The following is a 17,269-nucleotide window of genomic DNA, read 5'->3' on the forward strand; positions in this document are numbered from 1 at the left end:
CCTTTTCCCCTTTTCCCCCTTTCCCCTTTTCTCCTTTCCCTCTTCACCCCTTCTCTCCTTTCCTGCCCTCTTCCACCCACACTGATCAGTTCTCCAAGTCTTCATGGGATTACCATGGACTGACAATCACAGAATCACAGAATCACCTAGATTGGAAAAGACCTTTAAGATCATCGAGTCCAATCATTAACCTCACACTGACAAGTCCCCGACTAACCCATGTCCCTCAGCACTGTGTCTACACAACTCTTCAATCCCTCCAGGGATGGGGACTCCACCACTGCCCTGGGCAACCCCTTCCAATGCCTGAGAACCCTTTCAGGAAAGAAATTATTCCTGATACCCAATCTAATCTAATATCCAATCATTATGTTAGAACCACTATATTTGAAGACTGCAGCTTCCTGAGAAGTTTGGTATTTTGGGGTAGGAAGGCACAGAGAAAGTTTGGGACAGCTGGTGTTCCCCCCAGCTCAGACAGGTCCTGGAGGTGTCAGTGCTTCCCTGCAGGTCTCTGCTCCCCAGGACATGGGGGCCATGGGCTCCATGCCTGTGGTCACCAACTCCCTGTTGTCTCTCCCAGGGGAGCACAGGCTGCCGGGTCCCCCAGGATTTCAGCAGGGGTGAGGTGACCCTGCGAATGCTCACTCTTCCTGGTGGGAGCACCGGTGGCTGTGCCAATGCCCTGCTATTTATTGGGTTTTAATTAATAGGCTACCCAGTCCTGGAAACAGCCTCTTCTCCTCAATCCCAGGCAAAGGCATCTCTCAGGGGTCTTCACCTTTTGTCCTCAAAACCTATTCAGGGCTGGATTTGAGGGCAGCCTGTTCTCAGCCGCCACAGCACAATGACACGGCTCGGCGTTGTTCAGCCCTTTCCTATCCATCCTGTCCCTCCCGCGGGAGCCTTGGCTCCCTGTCCCCATCTCACAGTACTCGGCTCAACTGCAGCAGCATCCTGCCAGGGCAGGCAGCCTCCAAGGTTTAAAGAATGGCTTAAGGCTCCCCCAAAGCTCCCCCAACTTCCCCCAAGAAATGTCTCTTTCACCCCTTGAACTCACATGAAATCGTTCTGGCCTTTCCATGTCCCTCCCATCCCCTTCCCCAGCAACAGAAGCTGCTGCTCAGAGCAGAAGATGACGTGATTTTTCTCATCTCCTCCACTACCTGCATCTGTTTGCTTGGGTGGCAGCCAGAAAGGTGACTTCATACAATCAATTTTTTTTTTCTCCCCCCTTTATTTTTCATTTTATTTTTCAACTAGCCCAACACTCTTGCCTGTTGCAGAATTGAGGGTGAAGCATCCAGTCCAAATCCTGCCCTTGTGTTATGGTAATCGCGGCTGCCACCCAGCAGATGCAGCTCACTGAAATAATAAGACTGTTTAACAGGCACGGAGGAGGAGAGGGGAGCTTTTGTTTGGCACTTGCCGGGGTTGGAGTACACTTATAAAGCAACAACTGGAGCTTGTTGAAAAGAAGTGGAGGTTATTAGATGCATTTTGCTCGCTGAAGATGGCCCCGTTATTTTTTTCCCTTCCGATGCCAGGCAAAAGCTCTGGTGCTGAGAAGGAAGAGGAGAGAGATGCCACCTGAAAATGTGGTGCTTTTGCTGCTGAGCATGGAAATAAATAGGGCTGGTGGCCACTGGCAGGGCTCTGGCAGGTTGAACCCCACAGTTCAAGGATGTTCAGGCTGATCTTCTACATGGGGGGTACCCCTCACTCTGCCCAGTACCCTTCCTTTGCCCCAGCAAGGCTGTGGGGGCTGGAGGAAGGAAAGCACCTTCCTCAGATGGTGCTGGGTAGGAAGGTCCTACTGAAATCAGGGTTTTCCTTACCCTTTGGGGAACCAGAGGGTCATACAGGGGTGCCCTCCTCATGGGACATGGTCTTCCCTGATGCTCCTCTGCTTTCCAGGATGCTGGGGCCTGCCTGTTGCAAGACAGCAAAGCCAAGCATGACTCAAGGGTGCACTTAATTGCGCTTAGAGCTGTTGAAACACAGAGCTCGTCATCAGCGAATGTGGTCCAGAATTTGCCAGGGCTTGGAGGGCAACGAGTTGCTGATGGGGCTGAAAGAAACTCAAGTGACTGCAGAAGCTGGGGTGACATAAAACCTCACCCTTGAGGGTTATAAACCCATTTCAAAGTGTTGCAGTTTTGGATGGGAAGATGACACAAGGTAAGTCTGGGTGCTGTGGGTTTTTTATCTTCCCCCAAGTAAGTGGGGATAAGAAAATTACTAGATGTGTTGGGAGTCTCCATCAATCCCTCTACGTACCCATCTACCCCTCTATCTCAATGCATCTCTCTCCAGCTGTATCTTTGCCCTGAAAAAAACACCAATCCCCTTCAGAGCCAGGAATAAAATCAATATATTCTCTCTCCAATTCAGGTAGCTCCCCATAAATCTTCCCAGCTTCAGTTTGGTCTCCTAGGACTCTCGGAGCTGTTGGGAACCTATTTAATCAGTTGAGATGATCAGGGCTGTTTGTTGCCAAAAGGCCCTTTGAACTCTTTGTCTCTTCATTGAATGATGCTCGTGTCCCCGGAGGATTTAGCCAGACAGGCCTATTCTGCCTGACAGCTCGCAGGTTAATAATGCCGGGTGCTGGCAGTGCCCACCAAAGTCCAGCTGCGAGCCCAGGGTTCTGGGAAGAGTCACAGCCCCTCTGCCAAGCCCTTATCGCTGCATCTTCCCGTGGCCCCTTGCTTGGCTCGCTGCAAAGCTCCATGAACCCACACCAAGTTGCCAGCCCAGCATGAAGGGCATCCAGCCTGGTGCCAGGGGAAGAGAATTATAGCTCCTTTTGGGGAGGCTTGGCAAGGGCTGGAGTGGGGGTGTGACATCTCAGCCGCTCCATCCTGGGGGTGCAGGCCTGGTTTTCAGCATATTTTAGTACATTTTATGTTTTAGCTGGTTGTGAATCAGCCCCACACTGGTACCTTTGCTGAAGGGTGCTGTCTGCTGCAAGAGGTTTCGCACACTGGTCCAGTCCTTGGGAGCAGGGGGCTAGGCATTGGTCAGGATCCCACCTTCAGACAGCAAACTCAGAGCTGTCCAAACCAGCAGGACTCCTTCCACTGGCTTGGACCATCTTTCAACCAAGGAAACACTGAAGTGTCACCTTCAATAGCCAGGTTTCTTCTCTAGGCTGTGTTGAAGTGGTACTGGAGGTGGCTGCTAACTGTCTGCCCAACAGCCTCTGAATGACCCAACCAGGTGAGAACCAGCCAGAACTTCATCTTGTCTCCATCCAGCTCTGGCCCAAAGGGTCGGTGTTTGTCCTTCCAAAGGCTGTTGCTCTCCTTAAACTACAACTTAGCATGGACCACCATCAGGACAGACAAAGCAACTTAATCTGTGAGCGTATTAGGGTGTTGGAAAACAATAATCCAAGAAGAAAACACATTATCTGGCCTTGTTACTTTACAAAGTAATTTAAATTAATTTTTCCCTAGAGTGGTTAGGGAGCACTGCAACTTGCCCTTGTCTATTCTCTCCAGCTAATGAAGCTTTACCAGCAACTGCTCGTGAATTCCTATTAAGACCTCATCTTAGAGGTTACAGGGCAAAGCAATTTCTGCTCCTGGGAAAGTTGCCTATGAATTTGTAATTGTAAGTCCGTGTTTGATAGGGATTAGCATCTGAAAGGGGTAGAGTGGTGGGTAGCAGAGAAAACATTATTTCAATTAGCAGAGGAAAACCAACTTAACATCTGATTATAGTTTACACTTTTAATTTTCTCCTATTCTGGCATCTGGGATAATTGTTTCCTGAAACTATCCACCTCCACCAAGCCTTCCAGCTTGTTCCTTCTCCTTCTCTTGGCCATCTTGGTTGAGATTCACATGGAAATGGTGGGGATGAGTTGGGTTTTTTTCTTTCCCTTCTTCTCCCAGGCCATAGTCAGACACACTGAGTTTGGGGCTGGAGAGGAGGATGCTGTACCAAGCTAGACTGAAATGGGACATGAAGTTTCTCTTCACACTGCAGAGCTGCAGGACGAGGAGGATAGGGCTTTGCTTCTCAGTCAGCTCATGGTCAGGTTTGTGGACAGCAGCTTGGCAGGTGACAGTGCTCAACTCTCCCAGGCAGAGCTCTGATGCCTAAATCTTCTCTCTGTGTTCAGAAACTACTTCCAATCCTCACCTTTCCTCCCACCCCATAAAGGCAGGTGCCATTTGCCCTGCAGGGCTTTGGCCCTCATGCTAACCTGTTCTCTAGATAATTTTTCTGACTTCTTGGCCACCTATTTTCTAATGATGATGCAATCAGGTTTTGGGTGGGAGATTCCTCATGAGAAGGCTTGTTTTTAATTAAGGAAGATCATGAAATCCATCCTTAATAAAAGGACGGGAGAAAACCCTTCCACCAAGTTACACTGAAGCCTGAGATTATCATTTTTATGGGTTTCCAATCTTTCCTGCCTCATGTCTTATCAGCGAATGCAGCTGGAGGCTTCAAAAACCCTCCCAGCTTGCTGCTGATTTTATGGGACAAAGATTAGAGATGATCAGATAGTAAATTATTAATTCCACTCGATATCACTGGGCAGGAGGGAATATCCAGAGTGAAGTCAGCTCCCTTCTCCCTTTCTGAGCATCACGTCTTGGGATCCTGGTATCTGCCACTCAAGCAATGCAGCGGCACTTTCCCCTGCCCTCAGAGATGATGAGGGGTGCAATATGCCCTCTGATCAGGTGGGAAAGCTGAGGGGTGATCACGGGTGCAGGCTCATCCCCCAGCAATAAGGCAGGCCAGAGGCAGGTGGATTTTCTTCTTGTTTCAGGGATTTTTAGTTTGATTCCTTCCAGCCCAGGGCAAGGTGGGACAGATCAGGTAGATGTTTTCTCAGCCTAATTTTCCAAGGCTGTGGGGCCCAAGGCTGATGTGAACATGCTGTCAGAGCCCTGGCAGTGATTGATGCCTGGGACAGAGGAGCAGGGTGTTCAGAGAGGACATATCCTGCCAGCTGTATGCAGGTGGGCAGCTGGATCCCATTGCTGCCCTTAGATGTATGGAGCAGCAGCATCAGGCCCCAGCACAGACTTTGACTGGTGTGAATGCTGCCTGGAGATCTGTACCAAAAATCAACTGGTTTAAAATACATCATCCAGAAGGTCCCATGAAATACACATGAGCCACGGCGATGCTATTGAGCAGATCTCAAGGGAGAAGGAAGGGCATACCGGGTGCCCAATGCTGATGCCATGTCTGGGTGAGTGACCTGCCAGAAGTGGTCCTGCCCGACCCCACCGGGGCATCCAGGCTGCCTGGGAGGAGAAGGGAAAACCCACATTGTCCCCAAACAAGGGTTCAGGAGGGAATACGGTCACAACCATGCCACCCCCCTCTCCCTACTGCTTATTCAAGGCTTGCAATTATCATCTGCCCTGGGTAACTCATGAAAGGTCTAATAAAATGCCAAGAGGTGTTTTTTTTCTTGGCCCTGTGTGTGTGTGCAGGAGGGGAGCAAGTGGCCCAGCTGAACACCAGGCTGGTGGGTGGAGGATGGGGATAGTGCAGGGTGATGCCCCATTGCCACACATTGACACCAGGGTTTTCATCAGCACATAAATAAGACAAATAACGGCATTTTTAAAGAGGGGAAGTGGGGTGCAGAGCTGTGATGGACGTAAAACCCGAGCTGCTTTTTCTGCTGCTGTTTTTCCACGCTTGCACATGGGGCCAAGAAAGTGCCACTTTCTTAGTGGTTGTGGCTCCTGGCTCTCCCCTGGCAACATTCATCCCAGGCAGGATTTGAAAGCCAGTGTCAATGGGAAATGAGAGAATTCTGTGGCAAGCAACGAATATTTGGTTCTGATGGTAAATGTCAAAAGAAAGAAGCAATTAAAAATTGTGTTTCTGTTTATTTTTTCCCTTTTTTTTGGTGCAGTTATTGAAATGTAACAAATTCATAATTACTTTTTTTTTTCCTATGAAAAATACAATCTCTTCTTTAGGGGATGTTCAGATTTGCTCTCATATATTTTCTTTATTTTTATGTCTCTTTCTGAGAGAGGGGGAGGAGATAGAGAGGATGAAGGAGGGAAGGAAGGAGGGAGGAAGGAAGGAAGGAAGTAAAGGAGAAAAAAAAATAACCTGAATTAAAACACAGAGCCTCACAACATTTTTCAAAGAGGGACTGGCCTCTGTGCTCTGAGTCATAACACCTCCAAAGACATTTTAGGCTCAGGAATGTTGCTTTAAGCAAATGTTAATTTTGGCTAAAACCGACATATTTCTTAGGGGGGAAAAATGCCAATTTTTGGAGGATGTCAGCATAAATCCTGAAATTCCAAGATCTGCTTTGTGCAAGATCTGTTGTACAGGCAACTGCTCACATGGGTCCCTGGGAGAGAACTGAGTTGGGTCTGGCTCCACTCGGGTTTGACTAAATGCTGCCGAGGTGATCTGCCCTTCTTTACCTCAGTTTCCCTCACCTGTAAAATGGACTTGTAAGGGTTTGATTCATCACAGCTGGGTGATGCTGAAGGCTTAAATGAGGGAGACAGTAAGATTTCCAGTGTGCTGCAGCAGAAACACACAGCTCCTTGTCTCTGCAGGTCCCAAGACATGGCCAGAATGACGAAAGGAGAAGCTGGGTGGCAAATTATTTGCCAAAATTTTGGACTTCACCCCTACAACAAGGTTGCTGCCATTACAGTGATGTGCTATTTCTCATTCCCCCAGGCCAGACCCAGGGATATGCAACCAAGCAGGTGCCACAAGAGCACATACCTTCCTGATAGCTGCCATTGGCTAAAGAAGATGTATTGGAGCACAGGGGAGCTTTGAGATAAGCAAATGTCTGCTTCCCTGGCCTCATCAGCAAGCCAAAAACAATTAAATAATAAAACTTCCTTAAATTTCTTACAAATGTGGGAATGTGCAATGGTAAAGTGTTACTTGCTCCTCAGGAGGGAGCCAACAGCAAGACCCTGGTCTGGAAGGCACAGCAACTGTGCCTTCATCTCGGGGTCTGGTCTGTCACGTCCTATCCCCAACACACCGTAGGATATGAGTGGATCCTTGAGACATCTCTGTCCTTGGAAAATCAGCCCCTGGTCTCTGTAGAGGAGGACAAGAAGGAATGTCATGAGCAACCTGCTACAGCCCCAGGCATGACCGGGAGTGGACAGCAATAGCAAAGAGATGTCCCAGACCTTGAATTTTCCAAGGGCAGCAGCAGGACCGGATTCTCTAGGAATTCTGATCTCCTGATAAAGCCTTCTGCTCTAAACAGCTGGGGTTTTTTTTTGCTGGGCTTTTGCTAAGAGAGAAGCAGCAAGCAGGCAGCAAAGATCGCAAGCTCTGTGTGCCTTACCAGATAGATAACGTAGAAGCAAGTCATGGGGAACTCAAAGTTCACTCTCATTTTAATTTCTTCACAAGCCATTCCTTTTTCCCTGTAACAGGATTAGGTTGTTTTTACACGGCCTTATTTTATGGGCACGTCCCTGTCGTGCCACTTCCTTGCCAGGTGTGGTGGGAGAGTCCCTGCCCCATGAAGATCGTAAGCAAAAACTAGCAGGGTTGGGAATGGGATTGTCCCATGTTGCAGGTGGGGATTTGGCCATGGAAGGGGATTCAGCCATGGAAAGGAATTTGGGAGAGAGCCAGAAATCTTGTACAACTCAACCCAGCTCCTTTCAGGATAAATGACATTGTTCTAGATCCAGGGGAAAGAGGAGGGATGACGAGGGGCAACCCTGCTCTGGTGGCTATGTATTCCTGAAGGTGCTACACATTCCTGAGCATGGGTCCCTTGTGGGTGCCTGCATGGGGACCCAGTGCCCCAGTGGGGTCCCTGCGGGGGGGACCACCAGACCCAGAGTCCAGGAGCTTCAGCTGTGGGGCTGGGCTTGCAGACATGCTATGAAATCATGAGAAGAGTAATGACGAAATCACTGGCTCACAATTTTAAAATTTCCTTCAGGAGCAGCTGAAGTTGCAGAGCCATGAAGTGACAGAGCTTTTATTCTTCCTGCGGGGTGAGTTTTTCAGCCATCCAAGCCTGGTGTGGGCTGGGAAGCTGCTTAATTTATGACCTACGATCCTGGCATATGCCTTCTCCATCCCCAACCCACAGCATCAGCCCAGCTGATGTGAAGGAGCTGCCAGCTTTGCTGTCTGTAGCAAGTCTTCATGTGTTTCTATCTCTTCTGGTGTCAAAGAAATTTTGGAAACAGCCCTGAAGGCTCAATGAAATGAAAGCTGCATTTGCTGGGTTTAACAGTGTCTCCATTAAACAAGGTGTGGGAGGTGGGAGGCAGTACTTGGCATAGAGTCTGGTTTATTAAACGGAGGTTTTTAAGCCACAAATGTGTTTTGTTGGTTTGTTAATGACATTTGCTGAAAAGAAAAGAGCAGAGAAGCGAGTAGGAGCTGTGCTGGGCAGCTCCCGCATCCCCTGGGGTCCCGTGGGTGGGAAGGGATGTCAGAGCTGGGACACTGCTGGACCCCCTGGTTCTCCTGCTGTGGGGAGGGGGACTTCGGGGACACCCAGGTCCTGTTCAGCCACATTCCCCAAGTGCCACAGCCACACTGAGAGATTTACCCATCTGAGCATCATTTCTTCCTCCTGGGCCGATGCAAATGTTCTGTGGTTGAGTCCTCTTCCACGCCCTCAGGATTCAAGTCACCGTGCCCCAAATTCCCCACTAGCCTCTGTCAGAGAAAGAAAGAGACACCTCCTTCCACCCCTTCCCGCAGCAGGATTTGAATAACCAGGTGTGAGCATCAGCCTCCCTCGTTAATGCGTTTGATAATTGACCAAGCGCTCATTCCTGCGGGAAGGCGGCGTGTCCTACCAGGAGGCTGCTCCTCGGCGCCCTGCCTGCCGCCATGCCTGCCCGCCGCCTCCTCCTCCTTCTCCTGGGACTGCTCCTGCACCTGGATCCTGCCTGCTGCCAGCAAGGTAAGTGCCTGACCTCCTGGGGGAACTGAGGCAAGGGGGAGGCAGGAAGGTGTGCCAAGCCCCGGGCAGGACAGGGCTGCTATGCGGGGTGGCTTTGGGGACAAGGGACAACTGTGAAAGAGCCTCTTGGAAAGAGAAAAAATATCCCAGCTGCTGCCCAAGCTTCAGCTCCAGCTACATATCAGCAGGTGACTAGAACGCTGGGTTGGGTGGTCTCGCCAGACCTGGGACATGGAGACTTTCTACCTGTTTTGCTGAAGGCTGAAACTGCCGTTCGAGGTTTATTTCTCCTGCTTACACAGAGATAAAGCAGCTCTGATTTACCTCCGGCAGGACTGTGCACCGAGATGAGTAATCTGTTTTCTTAAGGCTTTTTTTTTTTCTTTCTTTCTTTCTTCTCACTCTCATCCCTCGGCGAGTGTTGCGCTGGGTCACTCCTCAAGCTCACAGGTTTTCCTGTTAATCTGTAATTTTGATCATTGTTGAGGTGAGGGAGCAAATATTTTCCTCTGAAAATTGCCCTCCTGTTCCCTTCCCGAAGACTTAATAAAGAAACTTCCTATGGCTAGGGCATTATTTTTAGGAAATTCGTGGAAGGACTTGTCTAATGCTAGAAATAACGAGAAGTAATTAAAACTCATCTGATGCTGCCAAAGTCCTGGAAAATTCCCTCCCCTTTCGCCTTCTGATGCTGCAGCCCTGACCGCAAAACTCTTCCTGTATTTGTTTACCAACTTGCTGAGGATTTAACAGTCTGGGGTCTCCACCGTCAGCAGGATTAAAAGTTTTACTGTTGCCTGGAAAGAGGCAAGAAAAAAAAAGCCCTTAATGAAGAATCAGAGCCTGGCACAGCTCCCTCAGAGGGGGGAAAAGGCAGGGGCCAGCCAATGCTTTCCATGCACTCAGGGAAGATCTATCAAAAAGCAGATCTGGGTCTTTGAACCAGCTGTTGAGTATGGAAAAGGAGTTACAGAACATGTGAGGGATTATATTGGCACCTGCACTTCCCTTGCTCTCATTTATAGCTGCAGACAGAAAGATACACATCTGCTGGGGTTGCAGACCCCACATTGCTTACTTTGGTTTAGAAAATCTTGTCTGGGAGGGGAAAACCCATTATTGCTGAGGGGCGAAACAGGGGAGGTGGCAGAGCCTGAGGGACTGGCTGCCCTGGGAGGGACATCCCTGGTAAAGCGTTTTTCCAGGAACACAGTCCCATTTCCACAGGTGAGACTCATCCTTTCGTCCATCCCTCCTGGCAGGGCAGGAAGATGTGCTCTGGTGAGGCTCCAGTCAGTCAGTGCTCCCCAGGGCTGCCATCCATATACTCGCTCCCCGAGAAGATGCCATCAAGCTCCTGCCTCTGCCTGATTCCCATTGTTCCTTTCTTACACCCACACAAGTTTCCTGCGCCCACAGGAGTATTTCAGCCCCATGCAGAGGCATTTGCTGTTCCTGTCATCCTCATCTCCCCTTGCAGCCAGGCTCTACATGGTGTCTCAAAACCAGAACTGCTTGATTTTGGTTTGGTAGTTTTTGTTTTGGCTTTGGATGCTCTGAAATCTGGTGGAAACAGATGTCTGAGTGAGGTTTTGCTTGCAAAAACGTGCAGTACCTCTTGAGCATGGCTGCTTCGAAGAGGTTTCCCACTACTTGTCTTCTTGCCTTCTTTGCTTGAAGATCACGAGATGCGAATTTAGCAATTTCAGTCACCGCTGACTTCATTCACTGGTTGACCTTGAACTCCCTTAACCCCAGTAGAAACCACAGTGAGGGCTGGACCTGACTATCCCCTCCTAGGCTTAGGCTGGAAACCCTGGCCCCGGCAGGAAAAATAAATGACAACTAATAAATAAAAGTGGCTGAGATAACTGCCAAGGGCAGAGCGAGGGCGGAAGCAGAGCAGGCCAAAGCTCAGCCTGGAGGCAATAGGTGTGTTCGGGGCTGCACCCATGAGGTGGGGGGCAGCAGGGGCAGGAGCATCCATCCCTGCCCGTCACGTAGGGCAGGAGGGGACCAAGTCCTGCCCTTCCCCACTGCCACTGCTCCTTTGGTACCCTCACCATCAGCCTGCCGATGCGATGGGATTTCAGCCAAAACAGGCTGACACAAGAGGGAATTTCCGCCTGGATTCCTCCCACTTGAGTTTTGGCCCCAGGGCGTTGCGGTAAACACGGTGAGTGTCTCTGCGGGGAGGTGGGGGCTGAAGGCCGTTGTTCAGGGCTGCTCTCCCGGCTGCTTGCCCATGGGTGCCACTGCTTTCCGGACTGGCACATGCAGGGAGTCAGCCAGCCAGGCTGATTCCGCTTCCAAGAGGAAGAAAGAGCTTTGCTTTATTTTTTTTTTTTCTTTAATTAAATAAAAGCCTCTTGCAGCGATGACTCAAAGAGCTGAGGGTCCTACCAAAAGAGAGTCCCCCTCCCCAACAGCAGTGGAAGGAGGTGAGGGCTGTCAGCAGCGGAGTCGGCGTGGAGCTGGCTGTGGGTGAGGAGTTTGCCCACGCGGAGCAGTGCACAGCCCATCCTTACTGCTGCTGGGAAAGACCGTTTGCTGTTTACAGCAGAGATTCGTCTCCCATGAGACAGATGAAGTGTTCAGCTAGTGTAAGGCTCCTGAGTTGGATTGAAGTACCAATGCACCCATCCCAGGGCAGCTCTGCTTTGCAGTTGGGTCCCAGAGGTCTGAGGCTGATGCTGGGGCTGGCGGGGAGCATCCTCCACCTGACCCATCTGCCCGCACCGAGGGACCTCATCTATGTGCAAGAGTTGGTGTTTCAATCAGCAGAAAGAGGAAAAGCCATGCCTGAATAAGGTAGTAATTAAATCCCAAAGGGATATGTCTGCATGGACAGGTCTCCTTTTGGTGCTGATGTTAATGCTGATATTCAGGACCACACTTAAGGATGGGTTTGAATACATTCGAGTGCTCTGTTGCCCAAAAGCCAGCGGGAAGGCCAGGATCAGCCATCCCAGCAGGGACTGGGACAAGGTTTCCTCTTTTCATTGGCCTGCCCTTGAGTTCCTCCCACCTCCAGGAATACATCTCACAGCCTTCCCTCTCCTGGCCACATCACTATTTGGGTTCAGATAGACGAAAATGAATCTGTGAAGCCATCCCACCCTGGGGGAGCCAGGGATGCCATGGTTGGCTCCCAGCACCCTGCCACTGGCACACCCCCCCCTCCACTGCCTGGCCCCCCACCAGCCCTGCCTGGCCTTTGCACTGGAGGCTGTTGCTCTGAAATCTTCAGCCTTCAATTTCCTGTCATAAATCAGTTTGCAGCTCTGGAACCTTGTTGAACAGTAGATTCCACAGAAATACACACCTGCAGGCATTTGCTGGAAGAGTGACAACCAAATTTTATACCATCACTGTCCTGAGGTCCTTATTTTACCAGGCAGTATTTGGAAAATAACTTGGGAACAATATCTGTGGCATCTGGGGATGGAGAATAAACAGTTTGGTGAAATCCTTCTGCCCCCTTTCCCCTGCCACTCTGGGTAAATATCCTCATTTCCTCCCTCCCTCCGTGCTTGTGCCACATCCCCCAGTCCTTTGTTCCCTGTCCCAGAGTCATCTGTGCCCCTACTGCATACATATAGGTATGTATATGGGGGCACTGTGCTCCACATGCAAACACCAGCGAAACTACTATTATTTCCACTTTATTTCATTGCAATCACCCATGTAATCCTGCCTGGGTTAACAGCAATGTGCTCTGCTTGGCTTTGCAGGACGAAGGTCTCAGCTGGACGTTGCTGAAGCTGGATGGGAGAAACTCAGCCAAGTGGAGAAAGATTTGAAGATGTATTTCTAACACTTGTCCTTTTTTTTTCCTGCAGCCCGGGGCAGCCTCCAGCCATGGTCACAAGGTGTCATTGCAGTGGTTGTGTTTCTAGTCCTGGTGGCCATCGCTTTTGTGGTCAATAGGTTCTGGTGTAAGGAGAAAGTGTAAGTGGGGGAGCCCTGGGGGTTGTTTCGGGTTGGGCTTAGCTGCCTCTGCATGGGTCACTTCCAGCCGCTTCTGTCCTCGTGCCAGGGCTGGGAACACTGTGATCACTGCCAGGCAGGGAGAGCAAAGACTCTCTGTCCTGGTCTTCCTGTCCTCTTCTCACTGTCTGGTCTCTGCTCCCTGTTACTTATTGCCAGGTAAGAGCATGCACCATCCATCCCTGCTGCTCCCTGTGCAGGGACACCCCCAAACAGAGCACTCAGATGCTGCTGCCAGAAAGACGGGAGAGCAGCAGCATCGTGGCTGGTTTACGTGCACACACATCTCAGGGGGCTAGCCTGAGCCTGCTTTCCTATGGATTTGGAGGTGCAGTTCCCAGATGCCTTATATCCGTGGGAAAACAAGCCCAAAATGGCTTAATTTGCAAAGCAGACTGGGTCAAGTCAGTAGAAGGCACTGAGAGGAGCCGGGAGAAGAGGGAGGTAGCTGAGCTGTGACAATGCTCTCCACCCAGAGCCCACAGCACAGGCAAACAAGGTGGCTTTATTCATCAGAAAAAGGCTGTGTGGATCTGGTTACCTCTTGCCCGCTGCCAGCCAAGCAAAGCTGCAGGCTGCTGCTCCTGCTCAGCTGACCCATGCTAACCAGTGAAGTTGCAGTAACTTGGTCTTGAATCTGAGCCCAAAGTCCACAGGGGATGAAGATTGACAGTGCCCTATAGCTTGGTTCCCAGTTCCTCTGAACCGGCATGGGCCCTTTGGGCTTTGCACCCAAAGGTGCTGGAGTCTCCTTGTATGTGTGCATCCCTGCAGCCTCTCCAGGCTGAGAACGGGGGGACGTGGGGTGTACCCCGATGCTCAGCAGGTCAGCTTCTGCCCCAGGTGCATTTAACGGGGGCCTTTTGGGATGCATGCAGGGACAATGCATAATGCAATGTGTATATATATATATATATATATATATGTGTATATATATATATAATGGTCTAATTGGCAACTGCAGTCTTTGTTTCCCAAAGAGAAACCTTTGTCCTCAAACTGGAGGAGCCCCCAGCCCATGGAGTGGGAGGCAGGGACGGTGTTTCTCACCTCTGCCCATGCCCGGCTGCTTTTTCCCAGCCCAGAGGCAGAGGATGCTGAGGAGGGCTTGAGCAGGGATGGCAGCTTGTTTTAATTAATCTGGCCTCTCTTCAGAAGAGCCGTCAGCCAGGCTCAGCAGCATGGCGTGCTGCCAGCTCCGCGCTCTCACTGTGACAGCAGCTATCAGCTCCAGCCTCTGCCTGTTTATGCCAGTCTGCTTCTCCATAAAGCCTCCCAAATGGCCCTTGGGCAAGTGCTAGAGGAGGCAGGGATGTGCACACAGGGTGGACCTGCACCCACCCACCTACGCTAAACACTCCCAGGGCTGTTCAGTTCATGGGCTTGCTCCAAAGTTGAGCTTTTAGGCTCCAGTTGAGGTTAAACACCTGATCCCTGCCCTGAAGTTCCTCTCTGAGCGCTCCACACTCACATCCAAGAGGAAGCTGCTTGGTGTTGGGCGCACGGACACACACACGTGCACCCCTCCTGTGCCAGGGCTGCAGTGCCGGCAGAGCCTCAGCATTTCTCTTGGAGTCAGTTGGGATTGTAGGGGACTATTTTGCAAGAGATGACATAGAAGACAGGAAAAACCAGTTAGCAGGAGAAAACAATGCCATGTATTGACAAATGAATCTTGCTGACTGCCAGCCTGGCACTGGGAGTGCGAGCTCCAGAGCCAGGGCTTGGCACTCGGCACCCAGGCATGGCCCCTGCAAACCTGCCCTGAGGGTGTTTGGGGGACATTGCTAGTCCATGTTCTGCTGGGAAGGGGGCTGAGCTGGGTGTCTGAGGCCAGGATCACATGTCCAGGTCCCTTATTGTCTCCATGGTGTCAGAGCAGTCCCTTCCTCAGCGCTGTCACTGTCATGAGGTGCTCCCTGGCATGGCCCCTCTGTTGCTTTCTCTCAGCTCCTCTCTTCCTCTCCAGGGAGAATGTGGAGACGGTGGTGAGCGTTGAGGACAAGCCAGAGGCTGTCACATCCAACGGCCATGAAGGGAGATATGTAACCGCTGCAGCTGACTTCAGGTGAAGGACTTGCTCAAACCTCCTACCCTCAGCTCCCAGGCTCTGTTCCATCCCCCTGGGGACAGCTCAGACATGCAGAGTCACAGTCTCTCCCACTCGAGGTCTCACATGTCGCATGCACTTGGTTTTGGGGCTTTTATCCTCTCTAGGAGCTAAGGAGAAGGTGATGAGGGAGTATCTCCTCCTCTCTGGTCTCTCCAGCCTGATGTCCTCCACCTTGCATTTGCACAGCCCATGGTCCATCCATCACCTTGCAACCTGCCACACCACATTTTTCTTATGCTACATCACACTTTACAAACAGAGGAAACCACCAAAAGTGGCCATAGGTCATCATGCAGATGTTGACTATCAAAACAGCCCTCTCTAGAAACTAGAGCAATTCCCACCTTGCCCTTGGCTCTCCTCCTGGCAGAGGGACTCCTCCTGCCCTCCTCACCTTGTCCCTCACTCAACACATGGCCAGCACCAGCAAGGTCAGGGCTCTGGAGGTGGCTTCAGGGAGGTTGGTCTTGCTGGGGGCAAGCTCACTGCTGTGCTTCTCCCTCCCAACACAGGTCCAAAGAGAGCCACCATGCCTACGAGAACACCCTGGAGCCTGAGGACAGGGTGATCACCACCGCCATGTAGCAGCACCCCAGCTGGCTGCCCTCCTTCCTCCTCTCACTTCGCTTCCCACCGTCATGATGGGCACTTTCACAGGGACCCTCTGCGCCCGCATCCCCTGTGCGTGGAGGTTCCCTGACCTCTCCACGGCACCACCATCTCCTGATCTTTTCTCTTCCCATCCGCGGGACCTGTGCTTCTGCCTCAGGGGCTGGTGTCCACACAGGCACCAGTCCCCAGGAGACGTCCAGAGGCCCCAGCCCTCCTGCCTGCTTGTCACCCCACCTGGTTGACGAGGCTGATGTCCTCAGTTCAGGGGGGTGCTGACCTGCTCCAGACATGGAGGGGTCCCCAGTGGGGGCCTGGGACCTCCCTGCACTCCCAGCTGCCCTCTGCAGAGCTGCTGATGGAAAACGTGCTCTCTTCTCCCCATTTCACAATCCTTTTTATGACCTACCCCATACATTTTAATGTCAGAACAAACCTTCTCCCCTGTATATATCCTCCCTGTGAGCAATAAAGAGAATCGTTGCCCATACCACAGCAAAGAGGGTCATTTTACTAATGACCTAAAGGACTTTCTGGCATCTCGCAGTGCTCCCACCCTTTGGGCGGTTTGGGAAGGGAAGGACACTGGGTAAGGCGGCGTAGGGGTGGGAAGGGTGCTTAGACAGAGGTCAGCACCCCCGTCTTCCCCATGATCCCTCCTGGGATCCCTCCCTCCATCTCTTATTTCCTTGTGTGGATGAAGCCAAGAGTGTTTTGCCTGTGTCTGTGTGTCAACAGGGGAGAGAAAAAGGAGGAGGATATTTTTTTGGCCTAGTGTTTGGACCCCCCAAGACCCATGAAGTGCTGTATGGGGAGGTGAGCATCATTCCCCTCCTTTTACCAGATGGGGAATCTGAGGCACAGTACCAACCCAGAACTTCCCAGCACTGCTTGATGGGTAAAAAGCAGCTTTCCATGAATCCCACTGGTCACAGGGCACAGACCCACAGCCAACTGGGGACCATTCGCAGGGCTGGAAACTGGGAATGGCAATCACTTACCAGTGTTGCCAGGATGAGACTGGGGGTTGCTCTGGGCAGTGCTGGCTATCCCCGTGGCAGCTGGCCATGACGCAACCTGCTCCTGCCAGGCTGTTCATTAACCAGGGTCCGGTTTTTGCTGTGGTGGGTCCCAGGCCATGACATTTGTAGATTCAAACAAGAGACATGTAACATCTTGGCCTTCACTGGGACACCCAAGTGGTGTGCAGGGTCTTCCCTTTGACCAGCAAGGAAAGGGTTAAGGGGATCTGCAAACAAGGGCAGCCCAGGGGCTGCAGGTGGAGCAGGACTGGGAGGAATGGGATGGGATGTGATGGGATGGGATGTTTATAAGAGGAGCATTTTTGGCAGCACCTGGGTTTGGGGGCAGCAGGGTGGTTTTGGGGCTCTGCTGTGCTTGGGGCTGTGCAAATGCAAGGTGGAGGACATCAGGCACCTAAGCCACCTCTTGCTCTTGCTTTCTGCTGAGCATTGAGGCAGGGGGGAATGTTAGACCTGCTGTGAAGCAGCAGCTGTGGTGGGTTTGTGTCTGTGGGGAGCCCTGGCCTCTGCTCAGGAGGTGCTTTGAAGAACCATTTGCAGGCAGCCATGGTGTTGGGGCTGGAGGTACTGCTTTGCCTCTGACCAGCAGAG

General features: G+C 51.3%; 1 protein-coding gene across 1 annotated transcript; it reads left to right on the forward strand.

Annotated features, from left to right (window-relative positions):
• The first annotated feature begins 8,850 nt into the window (after positions 1-8,850).
• Positions 8,851-15,611, forward strand: LOC104524929 (PDZK1-interacting protein 1). The gene is made up of 4 exons (XM_010167953.1): positions 8,851-8,923; positions 12,766-12,874; positions 14,883-14,981; positions 15,539-15,611. Exons 1-4 carry the CDS (start codon positions 8,851-8,853, stop codon positions 15,609-15,611), a joined length of 354 nt encoding a protein of 117 aa, XP_010166255.1.
• The last annotated feature ends 1,658 nt before the right edge of the window (positions 15,612-17,269 follow it).

Source organism: Antrostomus carolinensis, unplaced genomic scaffold (assembly GCF_000700745.2).
Source record: "Antrostomus carolinensis isolate BGI_N321 unplaced genomic scaffold, ASM70074v2 scaffold2425, whole genome shotgun sequence".
NCBI classification, from domain to species: domain Eukaryota; kingdom Metazoa; phylum Chordata; class Aves; order Caprimulgiformes; family Caprimulgidae; genus Antrostomus; species Antrostomus carolinensis.

What these genes read in the sequence shown, in the direction of transcription:
- LOC104524929 (XM_010167953.1), top strand. Translation starts at nt 8,851, where the DNA reads ATGCCTGCCCGCCGCCTCCTCCTCCTTCTCCTGGGACTGCTCCTGCAC. An exon ending in TCCTGCCTGCTGCCAGCAAG is followed by an intron (nt 8,924 to 12,765) that starts GTAAGTGCCTGA and finishes TTTTTCCTGCAG; the next exon opens with CCCGGGGCAGCCTCCAGCCA. An exon ending in TTCTGGTGTAAGGAGAAAGT is followed by an intron (nt 12,875 to 14,882) that starts GTAAGTGGGGGA and finishes CTTCCTCTCCAG; the next exon opens with GGAGAATGTGGAGACGGTGG.